This window comes from Talpa occidentalis, unplaced genomic scaffold, assembly GCF_014898055.3.
Source record: "Talpa occidentalis isolate TD23 unplaced genomic scaffold, MPIMG_talOcc4v2.1 talOcc4.9, whole genome shotgun sequence".
Classification (NCBI taxonomy): domain Eukaryota; kingdom Metazoa; phylum Chordata; class Mammalia; order Eulipotyphla; family Talpidae; genus Talpa; species Talpa occidentalis.
This window is the reverse complement of record NW_023605305.1, coordinates 29,349,636-29,366,271: the sequence shown is the minus strand read 5'-3', so window position 1 is coordinate 29,366,271 and position 16,636 is coordinate 29,349,636. Positions and strand designations below refer to the sequence as shown.

At 56.7% G+C, this 16,636-nt stretch overlaps 1 protein-coding gene across 1 annotated transcript; it reads left to right on the top strand.

The window, feature by feature from the left end:
• The first annotated feature begins 43 nt into the window (after positions 1-43).
• On the top strand, positions 44-12,592 carry TAL1 (TAL bHLH transcription factor 1, erythroid differentiation factor). The gene is given in 6 exon segments (XM_037499864.2): positions 44-82; positions 2,732-2,887; positions 6,294-6,490; positions 6,493-6,733; positions 7,876-7,970; positions 12,111-12,592. Coding segments are annotated over 4 exon segments (981 nt in total). The 5' UTR covers positions 44-82; positions 2,732-2,887; position 6,294; the 3' UTR covers positions 12,560-12,592.
• The last annotated feature ends 4,044 nt before the right edge of the window (positions 12,593-16,636 follow it).

Genomic DNA, 16,636 nt, shown 5'->3' with positions numbered 1-16,636 from the left:
GGCGGGGGGCGGGGGGCGCGGGCCTCCGCACTAAGCACCAGGCCTCAAAATGGCCACACGCTTCCCCCCGTGGCGGCAAAACGTGAGCATTCTGGCCTTTTTCTAGGGTAAAGCAACCTGCGGCCTCCCACGGAGCTCCCCACCCATTGACCCCCTCTTGGCCCCCACGCGCAGAAGGGGAGGTCGAGCTGCTTTTCCCTCGTGTGTTCCGACGGGGGGCACATTCCTCGGGCGCCCTCGCCGCGGCCCCTCCCGACTTGGAGACTCCCTTCCTTCCCCTTTTTCCTTACGCAATAGACAGAAATGCGCGAGGCGGTGGTTGGTCTCATTTCTTGCCCGCGGGTGTTTGCATGCGGCGGGGTCATGAGAGTGCGTGCGTGAGCTGTGGGGATGCGGCCTGCTTCCGAATGTGGTCTTCGGGGGCAGGAGGTTGCGTGTCCGAGTGCGATGGTGTCTGCGCCGCTTGGGCGTGGGTGTGTGGACTGGGTCTCTCCAAGGCCCGTCTGCCCGCGCACCGCTGGGTCTCATTATGCTCCGTCGCGCGCTCGAGATAGGTCTGTGTGCTGGGTGCTGGGGGCTTGGCGCCCGTGTTTAGGGGCTTTCGTTGTGGTGTGGGGCGCGTGCCATCCCGGCTGCCCTGAATTGTGTGTCCCTGAACGACAGCATCGGGCTGATTTCGTTCTGTGGCGCCTGGCAATGTGCGGCCCCGGCGCGCCGGCCTGCGGGGCAGGGCTGGGCAGCGTCTTCTCGCTTCCCGTCGGTGGGGCTGGGCGCTGTGGGGTCCTCGCGGCGCGGGGTGTGCGCCAGGGTGCTGGTGCCCTTTAGGGGCGCCTTCACAAGCCGCTGGGGGGGGTGGAGGGAGGGCGAAGGGGCGATGGGAGCGCGCGTTGAGGAGGTGGCTTGGGGGCGGGGAGACGGATTTCACATTTTATTCCAAATTATGATGTATTCGGAAGCCAGTGCTGGCTTGGATGGGCAGACAGAGCCCTATCGGCGGCTGCTCTGTCCGGAGACCAGTCTGCGCCTGGGCGTTTGAGGGGCTCGTTAGTGAATGGGAGGCTCTTCCAGGCTCGAGGCTGAGCAGCGTTCGCCCAGGCCCGCACCTTCACGCCCGCGGCCGCCGGCATCGCGTCCCGTCGCCCTCGGGCTTCGTCCATTGCTGGTCAGTTTCTCGGGCGCGGCCGCTGGGGTCTGCGGGAGAGGCCGGAAAAGACAATGGGAGCTTGCTCCAGGCCGCTGCTCGCGGGTGGGGACCCCCGGGGATGCCTCGGAGGAGCATTTTTGCGCCCCTTCTCCGGGTGAGCGCCACTCCCGCGGGGGTGGGCGCTCGCTGCGCCGGAGCCCGCCCCGGGCGGTGGTGAGGCCGGGGCGGTCGTGCCCTAAGCGCCGGAAGAAAGAATTTTGCTTGTCAGTTATTGTGGTTGCTAATGTCATCATCATCACCATCATCAGCCGATTTTAATTAAAAGAATCCTCCAGGAGCAAGCCCAAGCAGCCAGGAGCTTTTGGTTCCTTTGGAGGGATAACAAAGCCGCTGTCTCCTCTCCCGGCCCCCCACCCCCCTCTCTGGTTTTTAAGTTGCTGGATTTGGGGTAGGGGGAGAAAATGGGACAGACACAGAGACTCGGTTTTAAAGCAGAAATTACCCCCGACCCAGCGTCCTGGGCTCCTCCCTTTCACCGCTCTCCGGGTTTGGATTAGAAGAAAAGAAAGAAAATCTCCCTCCTCGGACTGAGACCGCGGAGAAGACTCATTTCTATATTTCAACCAAAACAGGGGCAAAAGGGAAGCCTTCGCGGTTCATCTAAGACTTCGATCTAAGACTTGTCCAATTAAACGGGACAATTTAAGCAAAACAAATTAAACAAAACCCTGGCCTGGGGTGGGGGAGGGAACAACGAAATCCTGCGACCTACACCCAGGGCAGCGGCCTGGGGGGGGTTGAACCCTCCCTCCCTGCGCCCTGGTTATTGCTGCAGGCAGTTGCCACAATCCCCCTCCACGCTGCGGGTCTGAACACCAAAAAATCGAAAGTCATTGTGTGGAGCGATGACTGAAGTCGGAAAGGGATTTTTCTTTTTCGGGTTTTTTCTTTTTCTTCATCGGTAGGAAGAAAAGCAGGGCCCGGAGCGCCCAGGTGCCTCTCTCCTTCCGCTTCTTGGAGCCGCGCTGCCCCGACTCCATTCTTGCGGGACAGAACAGCTTTGGGATTCGGTTCTGGTTTCACTTTGGGCTCAGGGGGGTCGTGGAGCTCGTGGGGCCTCGGAGGCTCTGCCCCCACCGACCGGAGTGTGAGGACAGGATTCTTGTTTTTCCATGTCCCCCCGCCAAGCTGCGAACCCCGCTTTCCCTAGCCACCCGCGTAGACGCGGTAGTGCTTGAAACGAGCCCCGCCGCGCTGAACAACAGAGGGATCCCCGTCGGCGGGTCCGAAAAATATTCCCGACAGTCTGCGGCGGGGCCTTGGTTGTGCGGCCGTAGTTATTCCTGATTGGTCAGGTGTAAGCGGCTTCTTAGCGGGAGGGGCCGGGAGGGAGCTTCAATCAACCTGCAGGTTGGGGGGCCGGAGGGGGGGGCGCAGCAGAAAGCTGTTCTGGATCCCCGGGGCTGCTGGGCGAGGACTTGAGGTAATTCCCAGCCATTGACCCCCCATTTCTCTGTCTCCCTCCCTCGTGCCCTCCCTCTCTCCCTCCACCCCCATCTTTCCTGGAAACTGCTCTGGGCGCGGCAGACCGCCCAGGACCACACCGCGGCCTAACTGTTGGTCTTTCCGCGAGAGAGGGGGAAGCAGAGACCCCCGTCCACCACCTGGACCTCGGCTCCCGCCCTCTTCGGCGGAGGAGTGGAGATCCTGCTCAGAGGGCCGGTCTCTCTAAATATGCCCCAGGTGAGTTTGGGGGGGAATGGTGTAGGTGGAAATGTCCTGGGAAACCTTGCGTTCTTGCTTGGGGGTGGGGGGGGGGTCAGGACAGAAGAGAGCCCTTCTCGGAAGGTGGGGATAAAGGGGGGTAGGGATCCAGAGCTGGGGATTACAGGCCCTGCTGCTGATGGCCTCTGTGGCCGTCAGCAGCAGGGCCTTTTCCTTTTCTGACCCTGGGTAAAAACAGCTGGTTGGATTTGGTCCCCCTGGCTGCTCCCATCATTCCTGGTTCTGTGGACCTTTCACAAGGCTGGAACTTTGGGGCGGCGACATGGATACGGGGTGGGCAGGCTGCCCTAGCCTGGAACTCCAGCAGGAAGAAGGCCGCAGCCATCCTGGCTAGCACAGTCCTGACCCTGGTGGGCCTGACGGAGGCCTAAGTCCTAGGGCGGGGCAGCGCCTGAACACCCACCTTCTGCGGTGGTGGTGGGGAAAGTGATTCTGTTTACTGACAATTTGGGGTCTTCTGCAGGCTTGGGCTCCCTCAGGGGGTTCAGCGGGTGTGGGTACGGTATGAGGGACTCCGGGACTCCGGAGGTTGTTAGGCAAAGGCTCTAACTGGGGTGCAGCTGAGGCTGTTTACACATATTGTAAGAAATTCTCCGCCGGGAGAGTTGGGAGCTAGGGGAGCCCAGTGCCTGCCTTCCAGCAGCTGCCATGTCTGTCTTGGTTAGAGGCTGGCGCAGAGATGTTCTGAGCAGGCACAGCCACAGATGAGGATCTGGTGTTGCCTCCTGTGCACTGGGTCGCAGCGACACAAAGACAGAGGAGTTATAATGGTCTTGTGCATTTAGTTGAAACCTTAACCCCCTCCCCCTTACCTTACCCACATAAAAACAAATAAAAATCTCTCAGCCTTTTTCCCTTTAGTGATCTTAACCAAAACTAAGTGATGCGGTTTGACAAATGAACATACTTGTGGGTCCTCCTGTGGCTTCCTCAGGAGCATAGCTCACCAGGGCTACCCTGGTTGCAGAAGAGCTCACTGGGTTTCCTTGGGGCCCCCCAAGGGGCCGGGAGAAGTGGGCCACAGACCCTGGGGACCAATCGTAGCTTTCTCATAGGGAGCCTCTGAGATACAGATCATTATAGGTGTTTGGAGAGGGCATTCGGGGCCAGGGTCAACTCATCTGGAACATGGGCTCCCTTTGCCCCTGTGCAGGGAGCCCTGGAGTTACTCAGCGAGTATAAACAGTCGTAAGGAGGGCTTGAGTTCATTCTGGCCATTGCGGTGCACACTGTGACTCGGTTAGAAGCTGGGGCCGAAGCACATGTACTGGATGCACAGGAATGAGTCTGGATAGTGAGGTAGAGAGCCAGCACCGGGGGCTGTATATTTCATTACAGAATGAGGTGTTTCTGGTGCATTTCACCAGGGGTGGGGGGCGTGAGTCAGGGGGTCCAGACCTGGTATACATAGGGTGCATTTCTAATGGTTACAGCGCCCTGGTGGTCCCATTCCGTCCATCCAAATCTATTGTCTCCACCATAATCATAAACTCGCTTTCAACGAAGCATCTTAGTCCCATTGCCATTCCAGCTTCGGCACACCAGGTGTCAGGGAGTTTTGTTGTTTCTGGGCCAGGCTCACAGGGCTGTGCCTGATCCGGAGCAGGAGTGCCATCTGAATGGTGATTCTCCAGTGGCTGGTGTATCTGGTGGCAATTGAGCTCAGCTCCAGAGCAGTTTCCTCTCCCTTCTGTCCCTAGTGGTGTCCATTCTCTCTTCTGCGGGGGTGGGGGCGGGTGGGAGGAAGGCTGGCTCCCAGGCGCACTCCTCGGCAGGGCAGCGCAGAGCAGAATGGGAGCGCGCCGGCTGCTGTGAGTGATCAGAAGGACCCCGCTTGGGACTGAATTGGATTTTTATGAATTTATTTTCTGCTATGAAATGCCTCAATTACATAATTCTCAGAGCAGCAACCTCATTTTGAACATCTTGTAAAGCCTCATCGAGTTGACTATATTTTAATTTTTCTAATAACAACAACTCACAAATATCCCCAAATTCTGAAGTCAGAGTCGCATAGATTTTTCTGCTTTTATTTTGTGCTGGGGCCTGGCCCCGTTGGCATCGAAGCAGGGGGATGCAAGAACCCAAGCTATTGCTAGTAGAACATCCTGGAGTGCGGTTGTGAAGAGGGGAACCCTCCGCTCCAGGGGTATATGTGTGAGGGTGTTCAGGGGAGGATAGGACAGGTAATCTGAATCTGTTAGATTTAGCCTCAGTTGAAAACAGGATTGTGTGACCTTGGGAAAGGCATTTCCCTCCCTGGTCCTTTCTCTTTGTCAATAATAATATTTACTCATGCATTTGCACAGTGCGTTTAAATACATAATGGAGTTAGTCCTCCCGAGTCCCAAAGGACAACACCAAGGAGGGAGAGGGGCATCAGGAAGTGCTGGAAGAGGCCAGAGGCCCTGCAGTCACCCCTTGCTGCTGCCTGAGACTCAGACACCAGGGGCCTCAGGGCACTCTGAATGCCTAGGCTCCTGCAGCCTCAGCCAGGCCTCCTTCCAGACCCACTCATTTTGGAATCCAGCAGAGCTGAAGGGGGTGAAGTGCTCAGGGAGGCAGGAGCCTCTTCGCTCCCTGGTGTCTCACCTAGAGGTGGGAGTAAGGGGCTGCAGGAAGGTGGGGGCACAGAATACAGGGTGGATTGTTTAGTGTGAGTAGACACCGCTGAAGTGGCTGACTGTGTTGGAAGGAGCACCTGGTTCCTCCCCTGGAAGCTCTAATAGCCCTAGTCGAGTGGACCCTAGTTCCTGAAGCCTCCACTCCCCAAGCACCCTGCTCCCCTCCTCCACCTTACACTGCCCCCATCTTTTTTTGGGGGTGTGTGTGTGTGGAGATAGACTAGGGGAGGGCTTTGCTGAGGTGAGGAAGGTTCAGAAAATACCCCACCTCCTGGAGACGGATTCCCCGCCAAAACCAAAAGGGGGGGGGGCGGGAAGAACACAGTCGGGGGTTCGCTCCCTCCTCTTCCCCTGCGGCCTGAGAGGGGGACCAGGCGGTGTTGCTTTCTCGCCTGGTTCTACATTTCCTTCCTCCTTTTTCCCCTTCTGTTGTTCTTTCGCTGGCTGGATCGCCTTTCTCCCAATGTTTGTCACCTCTCCCCACCTCTGTCCTTTCGGTCCTCCGCGTCTGTCTCCCGTCTCCCCCCAACCCGCGCCCCCCTTCCGGCCCTCGCGCGCCCCACCGGGCCTCCAGCCCCCGAGGGCGGGCGCCTGTCCACGCGGCTCCAAGTCGGCGGCCTCCCGTCGGGTCTCGGGGGGTGCGTGAGTCTCTCCCCGCCCCTCGCCCTGCACCCCGCCCCGGGCTCGCGGGCCGCGGGCGGTTGTCAGAGCGGGGCGGCTGTCTGTCTGTCTGCCCGCAGGATGACGGAGCGGCCGCCGAGCGAGGCGGCACGCAGTGACCCCGCGCTCGAGGGACGGGACGCGGCCGAGGCGCGCATGGCCCCCCCGCACCTGGTCCTGCTCAACGGCGTCGCCAAGGAGACGGGCCGCGCGGCCCCGGCGGAGCCCCCGGTCATCGAGCTGGGCGCGCGCGGCGCCCCGGGGGGCGGCCCCGTCGGCGGGGCGGCGCCGCGCGGGACTTAAAGGGCCGCGACGCGGCGGCGGCCGAAGCGCGCCATCGGGTGCCCACCACCGAGCTGTGCCGCCCGCCCGGGCCCGCCCCGGCGCCCGCCCCGGCCCCCGCGGAGCTGCCCGGAGACGGCCGCATGGTGCAGCTGAGCCCGCCCGCGCTGGCGGCCCCCGCCGCCCCCGGCCGCGCGCTGCTCTACAGCCTCAGCCAGCCGCTGGCCTCCCTCGGCAGGTCAGGGTCCCCCGCGGGCGGGTGGGCGCGGCCCGCGGCTCCCCTGCGGCGCTCGGGAGCAGAGGGGCCTCTGGACCCGCAGCCCACAGCCTGGAGGCGAGACACGGGCCCGCGGAGGGAGTGTCCGTGTGTGTGTGTGTGTGTGTGTGTGTGTGTGTGTGTAGCACATGGGGGTGCCTTGTGACGCGCGACGTGTTGGGGTGTGTGTAACCAAGCAGGGGGAGGGTGGGCATGTGGCTGGCTGGGAGCCGGCGCCCAGTGCCGAATGGAGGTGGTGGGGGGACAGGTGCCAATGCCCCGCGTGTGGGTACCAAGCAGGGGCGAGTGGAAGGCCCTCCGCTGTGAAGTTCTGGAGGCTGCAGCCCTCTGAGGACAGGTAAGGGATAGGGAGCTGGGAATGGTCGCGAGGGGGCCCCTCCTCTAGCTCTCAGCTTAGGGCCCTCCCAGGGAGTGGTCGCTCCTCTCTCCTCTGTCCCTAGTGTGGACGGACTCTGGGCCTTTACCCCAGCGCCTTTCCTTGCTGGGCTGGGGAGGTGGGAGGAGGGTGGGTTGGGGACAAGAAGAGACAGGGATAGGGGGAGTGGGGGCAGTGAGTGAGGGGCAGTGAGTGTGGGGAAGCCCAGAGAAGCAGAGGCCAGGGTGGGGGTGGGAGCAGGCGGTGATGGTGAGTCAGGGTTTCCTGTCTGGTGTCTATCCATCGGCCTCTGGGGCTGTGTCCTGGGCAGGAGTGAAGGTGGGGTGATGTTGACGGGAGGGGCAGGGCCCCTTCGGTGGTGCTGGAGTCACCCGGGATCTGAGGGCCACGTCTGCTGTGTGAGCATGGTCTAGGAGGGGCGTTGTCTGTGTGGGTCCCGTGCTTGTACCTGGGGAGGGGGTGCGTGTGTGTTCATTTTTGTGTTTGCCCCGTGCTTCACCTCTGATTGTGTGTGAGAGTGTGTCTTCCCCTTGCTGTTCCCCCTGGCGAGAGGCTCATTCTCTGTGTGTTTCATGCGCTTAGTACCCCCAATGCCTGTGGGAAGGGACCAGAGCTGCCTTTGTTTTTCCAGGGTTGGGGAAATTCAAGAACATTGGGGGGAAGGTCCTAAGGAGCCTCTTCCCCCCACTACCCTACATGTGATCTTGTGATCTGTTCCCTCCCACAGTGGATTTTTTGGGGAGCCTGATGCCTTCCCTATGTTTGCCACCAACAACAGAGTGAAGAGGAGACCCTCCCCTTACGAGATGGAGATTACTGATGGTGAGTACCCCCAGCTCACCTTTGTACTCACCCCCTACACTGGTTAGGGCCACCCAAAGGAGGGAACAGCAGAGATTTCTGTCTCAGGTAGATGGGTGCACAGCCTTGGTGCCCCAGAATGCCCTCACCTTGCCACACTCTTCACCCTCTTCCCTTCCTGTGGCTGGCGGGCTCTTCAGACCTGGGACTCAGGGAAGTTGTGGGTGAGGCCAGGGGCAGGCATATTCAGTCCTGGGGAGAGGGGACATGGGTGTGAGGACACATTGTGGCGCTGAGCCCAGACCTCTAGGGTCAGTAGTAGTTACCACACCAGGCTCCATTCCTGCGCTTGACAAGGATGCTGGGCAGAATGTGTGGTGTCCCCTGGTGCTAAGCCAGACCTTAGGGATTCCCTGCACCCCCTCCCAAGTCCTTCTTGGACTCTGGGTTCTGTTCCTTGCTCACAGTTGTATTTCAAGGGTCTCATCCCAGGACCCTATACTGTGGGAACCGCTTGTCCCATTCCACACCCTCGAGCTCTTCCCGACTGGGTATTCCTGGGGAAAGGTTGGATGAGTGGGAAACTTGGAGGACCCCCTGCTTTTCCCCAGGTTGGCCTGATGTAGTAGACGGGCCCGGCACTAGGGGGCAGGAGAGCGGGCTCTTCAGAGCTGAGGGCCTTGGAGCCAATCCTTGGTTTCTAGCGTTTCAGCCTAGGTGGGGGTGGGGGTGGGGGTTCCTGTGTTCCCGGAGCCAGGCTGGGCTTTGTGCAGAGAGCGGGTAGCAGGGATATGTGCAGTGGGCAGAGCTTCTGAAGGGGAGTCCTCAGTGACATTCTGGAGAGGAGGGAGCTGGAGTCTGGACAAGGAACAGACCTCAAAAGACCCAACTGGCCTGGGCACAGGGGTATAGGGAGGAGAGGGCAGGGCTGTTGGTGTCTGTGCTGCTTGGTTAGAGAGGGGCAGGGGTGTGCCAAACAGCAAGTAGGTGGGACCAGTCCTGATGTTCCCCAGGAAAGAGGCGTTTTTTTGCAAAGGGCAGAGGCATCAGAATCAGGTACAGAGGAGAGGAAGGTGAGGAGGGGCAGGAGGGTGAGGGCTTGGAGGAAGTGCAGGAGTGTAGGGAAGCCATTACCATAAATGAGGACTGCTCAGTGCCCAGCTGGAGGGAGATGGAGGAGCTGAGGGGTGGACAGACTTGGGAAAGAGGAAGGTATAGAGAAGTAGGAAGGAGCCTGGGAGGAATAAACAGAAATGGAGGTGGAGGCAAGGGTGTGTGTGTGTGGCCGGGGGGGGGGGGGGGGGGGGGGGGCGGTGGGGGGGGTAGGGTGGGATGGGTGCAGAATATGTCCATGGAACTTAGAATTCAGAGCTTTCATCAAAAAGAGTCCGTAGAAGTAGAACTAATGCAAGATCTAAAGTCAGGACTTGATGTGGATTCCTGTTGTTGAATTTTTCTGGGCCTCAGTTTCCTCACATGAAATGGGGGAGAAGAATAGCTTCCCCATAGATTTTTGAAGGAGCGCAGGGGGTGAAGTGTTTTTCGGGCCTGGCTCTGGGTAGGTTATGAGGACATGTGAAGGTTCATTCCCTCCCCTTCTCTTTCCTTGCCTGTCAGGTAGTGGTGGAAGGTTTTGGGGACCAGTATTCCTCCTACTACTTAACAAAGAGTTTTTTTCTGCCTTGTTCCTGCCTGTACTCCAAGTGCCCAGCACACTGCTCATCACAAGCAGTCCTCAGGCAGCTCTTCGGAGTGGGAAAGGCAGCCAATTGATAACAAAAATGCTACTGCTTTTTGGACATCCACTATGCACTGTGGGTTTTGTATTTTTGATTTTTGTTTAATCCTCACCACAAACCTCTGAGATCAATTAGCATTTTCATTTTACAGGAAATTGAGGTTCAGAGAGGTTAAGCAACCTGTTCAAGGTCACACAGCAGAGTCCTGAATACTCCTTGTAACCCCAGCCCCACTTCTGGAGTCCGGCTGGCCCTAGCTTTGAAAGCAGTCATAGTGCTCCCCACCCCCACCTCCGTGCTCTTTCAAGATCAGTCAGCACCAGCCGGTAGCCGAGGAACTCCCCTCGATGGCCTCCATGCCCCAAAACAGCAAGTTATTTCCCCTGAGGTGCCCAGGGTAGGACTGCTCAGCAGGCGCCTGGTTCTGGCCTGTGGCAAAGAATCAGCTGGGCCTTTGGGGCTTGGAAAGTCTCAGGGGCACTGTGGGCATCAGTGAGCCTCCCTGGGAAGTCACGGGGTGCATATGTGCATGGGGTGCACATGCACGTAGGAGAGAGAATGAGAGATGACCAAGCAGGGAGCGTCAAGCAGGGATGAGCTGGGTCAGGGTCTGGGTCAGTGGGACTGAGGAGAAACCTTGGGCTCTCCTCTCTTCTCCTATGCCCAAGTTTCCACATTCTGAGGACTGGTTTCAGGGTTACTGGAAGAAGGTAAACCAAATATTCCAAGGCTGGCAGTTCCCTTAGGCCCTCCCAAGGACTGCCTAGAGCCAGCTCTGCATCTCTGGGATGCAGAGGAGGGAAGCAGCCACCTCAGCCCAGGATCAGGAGCACTGGCAGGCCCTCTCCTGTCTTCCTCTGGCTTGGGAATCCCAGACCAGGCTTGGACATTTAGTGTGGTGCTTAGCCGAGGAACTCCCCTCACTGGCCTCCATCCCCAAAAACAGCAAGTTATTTCCCCTCAGGTGCCCAGGGTAGGACTGCTTAGCAGGCACCTGGTTGTGGCCTGTGGCAAAGAATCAGCTGGGCCTTTTGGGGCTTGGAAAGTCTCAGGGGCACTGTGAGCATCCTTGAGCCTCCCTGGGAAGTCACGGGGTGCGTATGTGTATGGGATGACATGCATGTAGGAGATACATGCAAGTTGGTGCTTGATACATGCAAGTTGGTGTCTACCTCTGCTCCACAAGTCTCAGTACGTAAGTGCTTGGCACCCAACCTGTAGCCAGCGCTCGTGGACGTGGAGAGGCTGAAGCAGCCCTCAGATGCCTGCCTGGAGCCCACGCCATGCCTGACCATCTACTCCTCCTCTTTGGGAGAGAGCTCACAGGGTGGGTCCTCCCCCTCTGGTCTCTGTTCTGTCCTCCAGTGCCCCTCCCTTCCCCAGCAGGATCAGTCAGTCAGCAGACCTTTGCTCTCCCCTACTCCATGCTTTCCCACACCCCATGGGATCTACACTCAGCCTCCTCTGATTGCACCCATGCTCATCAAACATGGTGGCTTTAGCCCTCTTCCAGGTCAGTCTTTGTTTTTGCACATGCCGTTCCCTCTGCTGGAGCACTCTTCCCACTTCCATTTTGGTGCCTTCTTCAGGCGCTTCTTCAGCCTTAAGTTCTTACCTTATAGGTGTCCTCTCCTCTTGAAGGCTGTCCCTAGCTGCTTTACCTAAATAAGGTCGCTCCTGTCCATCTTTCACTTACATTCAACCTCCTGTTTGTTTGCTACTAGTTCATCATCAGTTACCCCCATTAAAATGTAGACTGCCTGAGGGCAGGGCTCTGTTTTGTTCACCATTATTCCTTAGTGCTTAGAACAGCACCCATTATTAGTAAATAGCTGATTAATAGGTAACACTAGTTGACATTGAATGCTTCCTGTAGGGCAGTTGTTATGTGCTTTACCTGTGTTTGTTATTAGATCCATGTGACAGTCTTATGACTTGAGTTACGAGTATTATCGCCATTTTACAGAGGATGAAGCTCAGGCATAGAGAGTACATATCTTGCCCAGAGTCACTATCTCATGTATAGTAGTCAGGAACTGAACCCAGAAAGTCTATCTCTAGGTTTGTCTTCCAATCTATTCTATATGGTCTGTGGGCACAAGTGAATAAATGAATGACAGTACCCTCAAATGTCTCATAACCCAGAGAGGGAGACAAGAACAGTGGATATCAAGGGATTACAGGGCCCTGGCAGTTGGTTAGATCTATTTGGAGGGGTCAAGGGAAGTCCTCAGAGAAAAGGAAACAAAATGGGTTTTGAGGCATGAGTAGGAGTTTTCTAAGTAAAAGAAACTTTAGGTTTTCCAGTGAATTTTTCCCAAGGTTTTTCCTCCTTTTCCACCAGAGAAGATGCCTTGTGGGGATCTCCAGTCAGTTCCTTTCCCTGCCCATTCCTCCTCACCTTTGCCCTCCTACCCTCCAGGTCCCCACACCAAAGTCGTGAGGCGCATCTTCACCAACAGCCGTGAGCGATGGCGGCAGCAAAATGTGAATGGGGCCTTTGCTGAGCTCCGCAAGCTGATCCCCACGCATCCCCCCGACAAGAAGCTCAGCAAGAATGAGATCCTCCGCCTGGCCATGAAATACATCAACTTCCTGGCCAAGCTGCTCAATGACCAGGAGGAGGAGGGCACCCAGCGGGTCAAGCCTGGCAAGGACCCTGTGGTGGCCGCTGGTGGAGGTGGGGGAGGGGGCAGTGCACCTCCAGATGACCTCCTGCAGGACGTGCTGTCCCCCAACTCCAGCTGTGGCAGCTCCCTGGATGGGGCAGCCAGCCCCGAGAGCTATACAGAAGAGCCGGCACCCAAGCATACTGCCCGTAGCCTCCATCCTGCCATGCTGCCCACCTCGGATGGACCTGGCCCTCGGTGATGGGTCTCGGGCCACCAGGACCAGCCGGGGGTGTGTCCCCAGGTCTTCAGGGCAGGTGGGGGTGAGGATTGGGCAGCTCTGGAGCAGGGCAATGGACTTGAGCTTTCCTCAATGTCTGGACTTTGGGAAGCCCAAACTGCCCCTGAGGCCGGCTTTACCATTTCTTGCCTCAGTAGGAGAACAGTAAAACGGAGCTAAGTGGTAGGTACTTTTTATGAAGACGGCACGGTCTTCCCCCGTCCCCCAATCCCTGAGACTTCCCACTTAAGAGACTGGAGTGCCACTGCTTTTGGCCTGGAGCTTGGGAGTCCTGTCTTTGCTGAGACCTGGGTTGTCAGCGCTCACCTGAGGGGCCCAGTAGCCTCAGCCTTGCCTTTAGCCCCTCCCAAGCTGGCTAGGCTGGCTTTGTGGCCACTCTGTCCAAATATGTAGGTACCCAGTAGCTGCCCATTTCTTGAGCCCCTTCTTCACCCAGGCCCATGTTGGTCCGTCCAGCTTGCCAGCTACTGCAGAGTCATAAGCCTCGAGGTGCCTTCTTCGGGGTCTGGTTGAAGATGGCCAGTGGGGAGCCTGCTCTCGATTAGTTGGACCGGAGGGTCAGAAAATCCAGCACCTCTTAATTCAAAGCTCTGTTTTCTCCCCACTGAGACTGGCCTTCCCTATCCTTGTGGCTGTGGGCACCACGTCTGCAGCTGTGAATGCGCCCTGTTGGGCTTTGTGTGAAGGCAGAGAAAGGGAAAACAATTTGAGTGAAATTGAGCAAGAGCTATTTTGGGCATGAGGGCTTTACATCCTGTGTGTGTGTGGGGGGTGTCTCAGAGCTACCTGCCTGTATTCCCAGCTGCACATCACTGTTCAGGCTGGTGAATAGACGCCGCTGTGCTGAGGGCACATGTGGGTCCTGAGCGTAGAGGTGCGAGCCCACCCGTGCAAGCCCACTCACCTAGATGCCCAGGGGTACCTCCTGGCTGCAGAATGTCTGTCTGCTGATGGTCCTGTCTGTATTCTGAACTGGAACACAAATTCTGTCCCGTGAATTCCCAGCATTCGGAATCTTTGCTCGAGGTCCCATTGTAGGACCTGGAGGATCCAGTCAGAGCCCAGGCCCTGGTGAGACTGAACGTCGGCACGTTCACTTAGTATCATAAACACCCTCCATTGTGCAGCTTTCAGTCATTCAGGGTGTGTATGGGAGGATGGTTTAATGCAATGGGAGTGCCCCTCCCCCCAAAAAACCCCCCACAAAAGTTGTACATGAAATTTTTGTAAATCAAATCCTTATCCTTCATCTTTTAAAGAAATGCTACCACAAGTCCTTTTGTAAAATGAAGAATCTTTTTGTAGAGTGAACCACTGCCCCCTTGCTGACCTCCTGCTTCAATCCAGGTGTCGGGACATGGTATCCTTAAGGCTGGGCCTGCCTGTGATGTGTCACTACCAGTTCCTACAACTGAATAGAAGTTGTTGTACCCCCAAGTCAACCCAGCTGTTTTCCACCAGGCTCTGCCTCTGATGTCAGAGGGGAAACGACCCTGTGGCCCTGCCCTGTCCATAGTGATGGGGAAGAACCTTCGCTGCAGCTGTCCGGAAAGGCCCTTCGGTGTTTTGGGTTTCAGCTCAGTGTCTCACCCTCAGGTGATGGCACCTTGAGTACAGCCACGTGCAGACAGAGCCACCCTCCCTCTCCTCTCCCTGTCCTTTCCAGGTGTGAGGGCTGCTTAGTGGGGATGGAACAATCTGGTTAACTCTTGCAGCACCCTGATTTTCCATCCTGTCCTCTTTCACTCTCCCCAAATCACCTTTTGATGAACATTAGGGTTGATTCCTTTCCAATACTTGGAAGTGTGAGTGGGAACTCAAGCTTCTAGTTTCCCCTTCTGAGACTTGCAGGGTGACCTGGCTGTCGAATTTCTGCATGTCACTTTCTTTTAAATACCTTGCCTTGGCCTGTCTCCTAGAGCTGTGGTGTGGACAGGACGAGATTGAGAAAGCAACGCATTTGAGGCTGTAAAGAACTCTGTTGCCCTCAGTATCAAGTCCTGCAGTGCAGTGTCCCACTCCAAGTCCAGGAGGTAGGCAGTGGGCCAGTCTAGAACAGCACAGCATTTGGGTAATACAGGTTCTAGACCACTTTTGCCTGAATTATCTAGATTGTCCTCATTTCTCCAGATTGATGTCAATGCTGTCTCATTCCAAGGAGTGAGAATGGAAAAGAGATCTGGGAAAGTGGACAGAACTTGGAAAAGGTATTACAGATCCCCAGATGGGCCTGGAAAGGGAGGGCAAAGCTTCATGTCTTTGCAGGAACTAGAAAAGATCCTTAATTTTAATTTTGTTCTCTGACAACCCCTAAGCCCATCAGACCCTTTCTTTCCTCTGCCTCCTCATCCATGAAGAAATGGCAACAGTCTAAGAATAAATAGTATCTGTACAAAAGGGAAAACATGTAAAGGTGAAAGCCAGGAGGAGAGCAAAGATGATTGTAATGACTGGAGGGAATCACATCTCTTAAGAACAGCTCATACTCTTTTTGTTTGTAGTGGCAAATGACAAGATGGTACAACCTTTATCCTTTTTCGAAAATAAAACAAAGGGCACAGCATCTATAGTCAGTGGGTAACTATTTTGGCCTATGGGGGTGGGTCTAGTCGTACTTGTGATTTCAATGGTACGTGGCCCCCGGCCCGAGGCTTGCCCCCTGCCCATGTACATAGCGCGGTGTTTCTGTGGGCGGGCCCAGCACTTTCCGTCAATGTTGTACTGTACGTGATGAACTGCGTTGGTCTCTGCATTTTTCTGCAGAAGAGGAGTAACCGCTCCAGGTACCTGGACCTTTGTACAGCCCAGAGGCCAACACTGTGGGCGTGTGACTCTTGCAACAAAACCCATGTGGTGGTGATGTATGTATATATATAAGGATATATTGGGAAGATTTCTAAATAAAAGTTTTACAAAGGGGCCTGGACTCTGTGCTTGCATGTTGCACACCTAGGTCTGAGGGCTGGGAAATTAAAAGAAGAGGCTAGGAAAGAAGCTGTCTCCCTCGACATGGGAGGCCTCTAGGATTCAGCAGCCTTTTAAGGGTGGGGTCCTACCCTCTCGCTTCATGCCTCCCCATCAGGGTTTCCATCATTTGCCCTCTGCCAGGCCTCACAGAGAGAGCCTCTCTCTTCAGCACTGTGCACCCACACTTTCAGCTCTGGGCCATCCACCATCCTGAGGGCCTTCTGACCACAGCCAGGAGAGTGACTGCCCAACAGTACTTGGGGATCATGCCCTGGCTCACAAGGAAGCTCCTTGATTTTTGGAAGGCTCCAAGTGTGCCTCTCCTGGGCCCTGGACAAGGAGCATCCTGAGCAGATGGGTGGTAAGACTTAAACCTGGGTCTTGATGGTGGTGGTGGGTGGGCCTGGCTTGTGCCCCAGGCCTGAAAAGCAGCATGATGAAGAGATGAGGGAGGGAGAAGCGAAAGGAGAAGGAGAGAAGCGACACAGGCATAGGGGTGGCAGAAACAGAGTAGTCAGAGAAGTAGGAGAAGGACTGGGGGAACGTGGTGCTTCTGAGGCTAAAGCAAAGGGCTATTCAAGGCAGAGGAAGTGTCCTCCAGGCACGATGCAGCTGAGAAGCAAACGAGGAAAGGCCCCAAGTGTTGACTGGAGCTGGCAGCAGAGAGATAGCTGGTGAGCACAGTGACGGGATGCAGGGGGTGGGGAGGGCAGCAGCCTGACTGTCATGGACAGAAGGAGGGGAAAGGAGACACTCTCCCCAAGAAGACAAGATGGTCCAAATCCAGAGAGGTTAGGGAGAGGCCTTCGACTCTGTGGCTACCAGGGCAGAGACTACAAGTCTATTGAATGCCTAGGCCGGTAGGCCCTTGAAGATCATCTGGTTCCACATAGGTAGACTGATGCCCAGAGAGGAATGGACTCTACCCAGGGCCACACATCCCATGAGCAGTGACAGTGGGGGCAGGGAGGGCAGGGCCAGGCCTTCTGGCTCTCAGGACAGCCTCTGCCACCAGAGGACCTTGCCTGAATGGCCTGTGGCCCTCTCGCCGCTTGCCTTTATTTTCTCTGC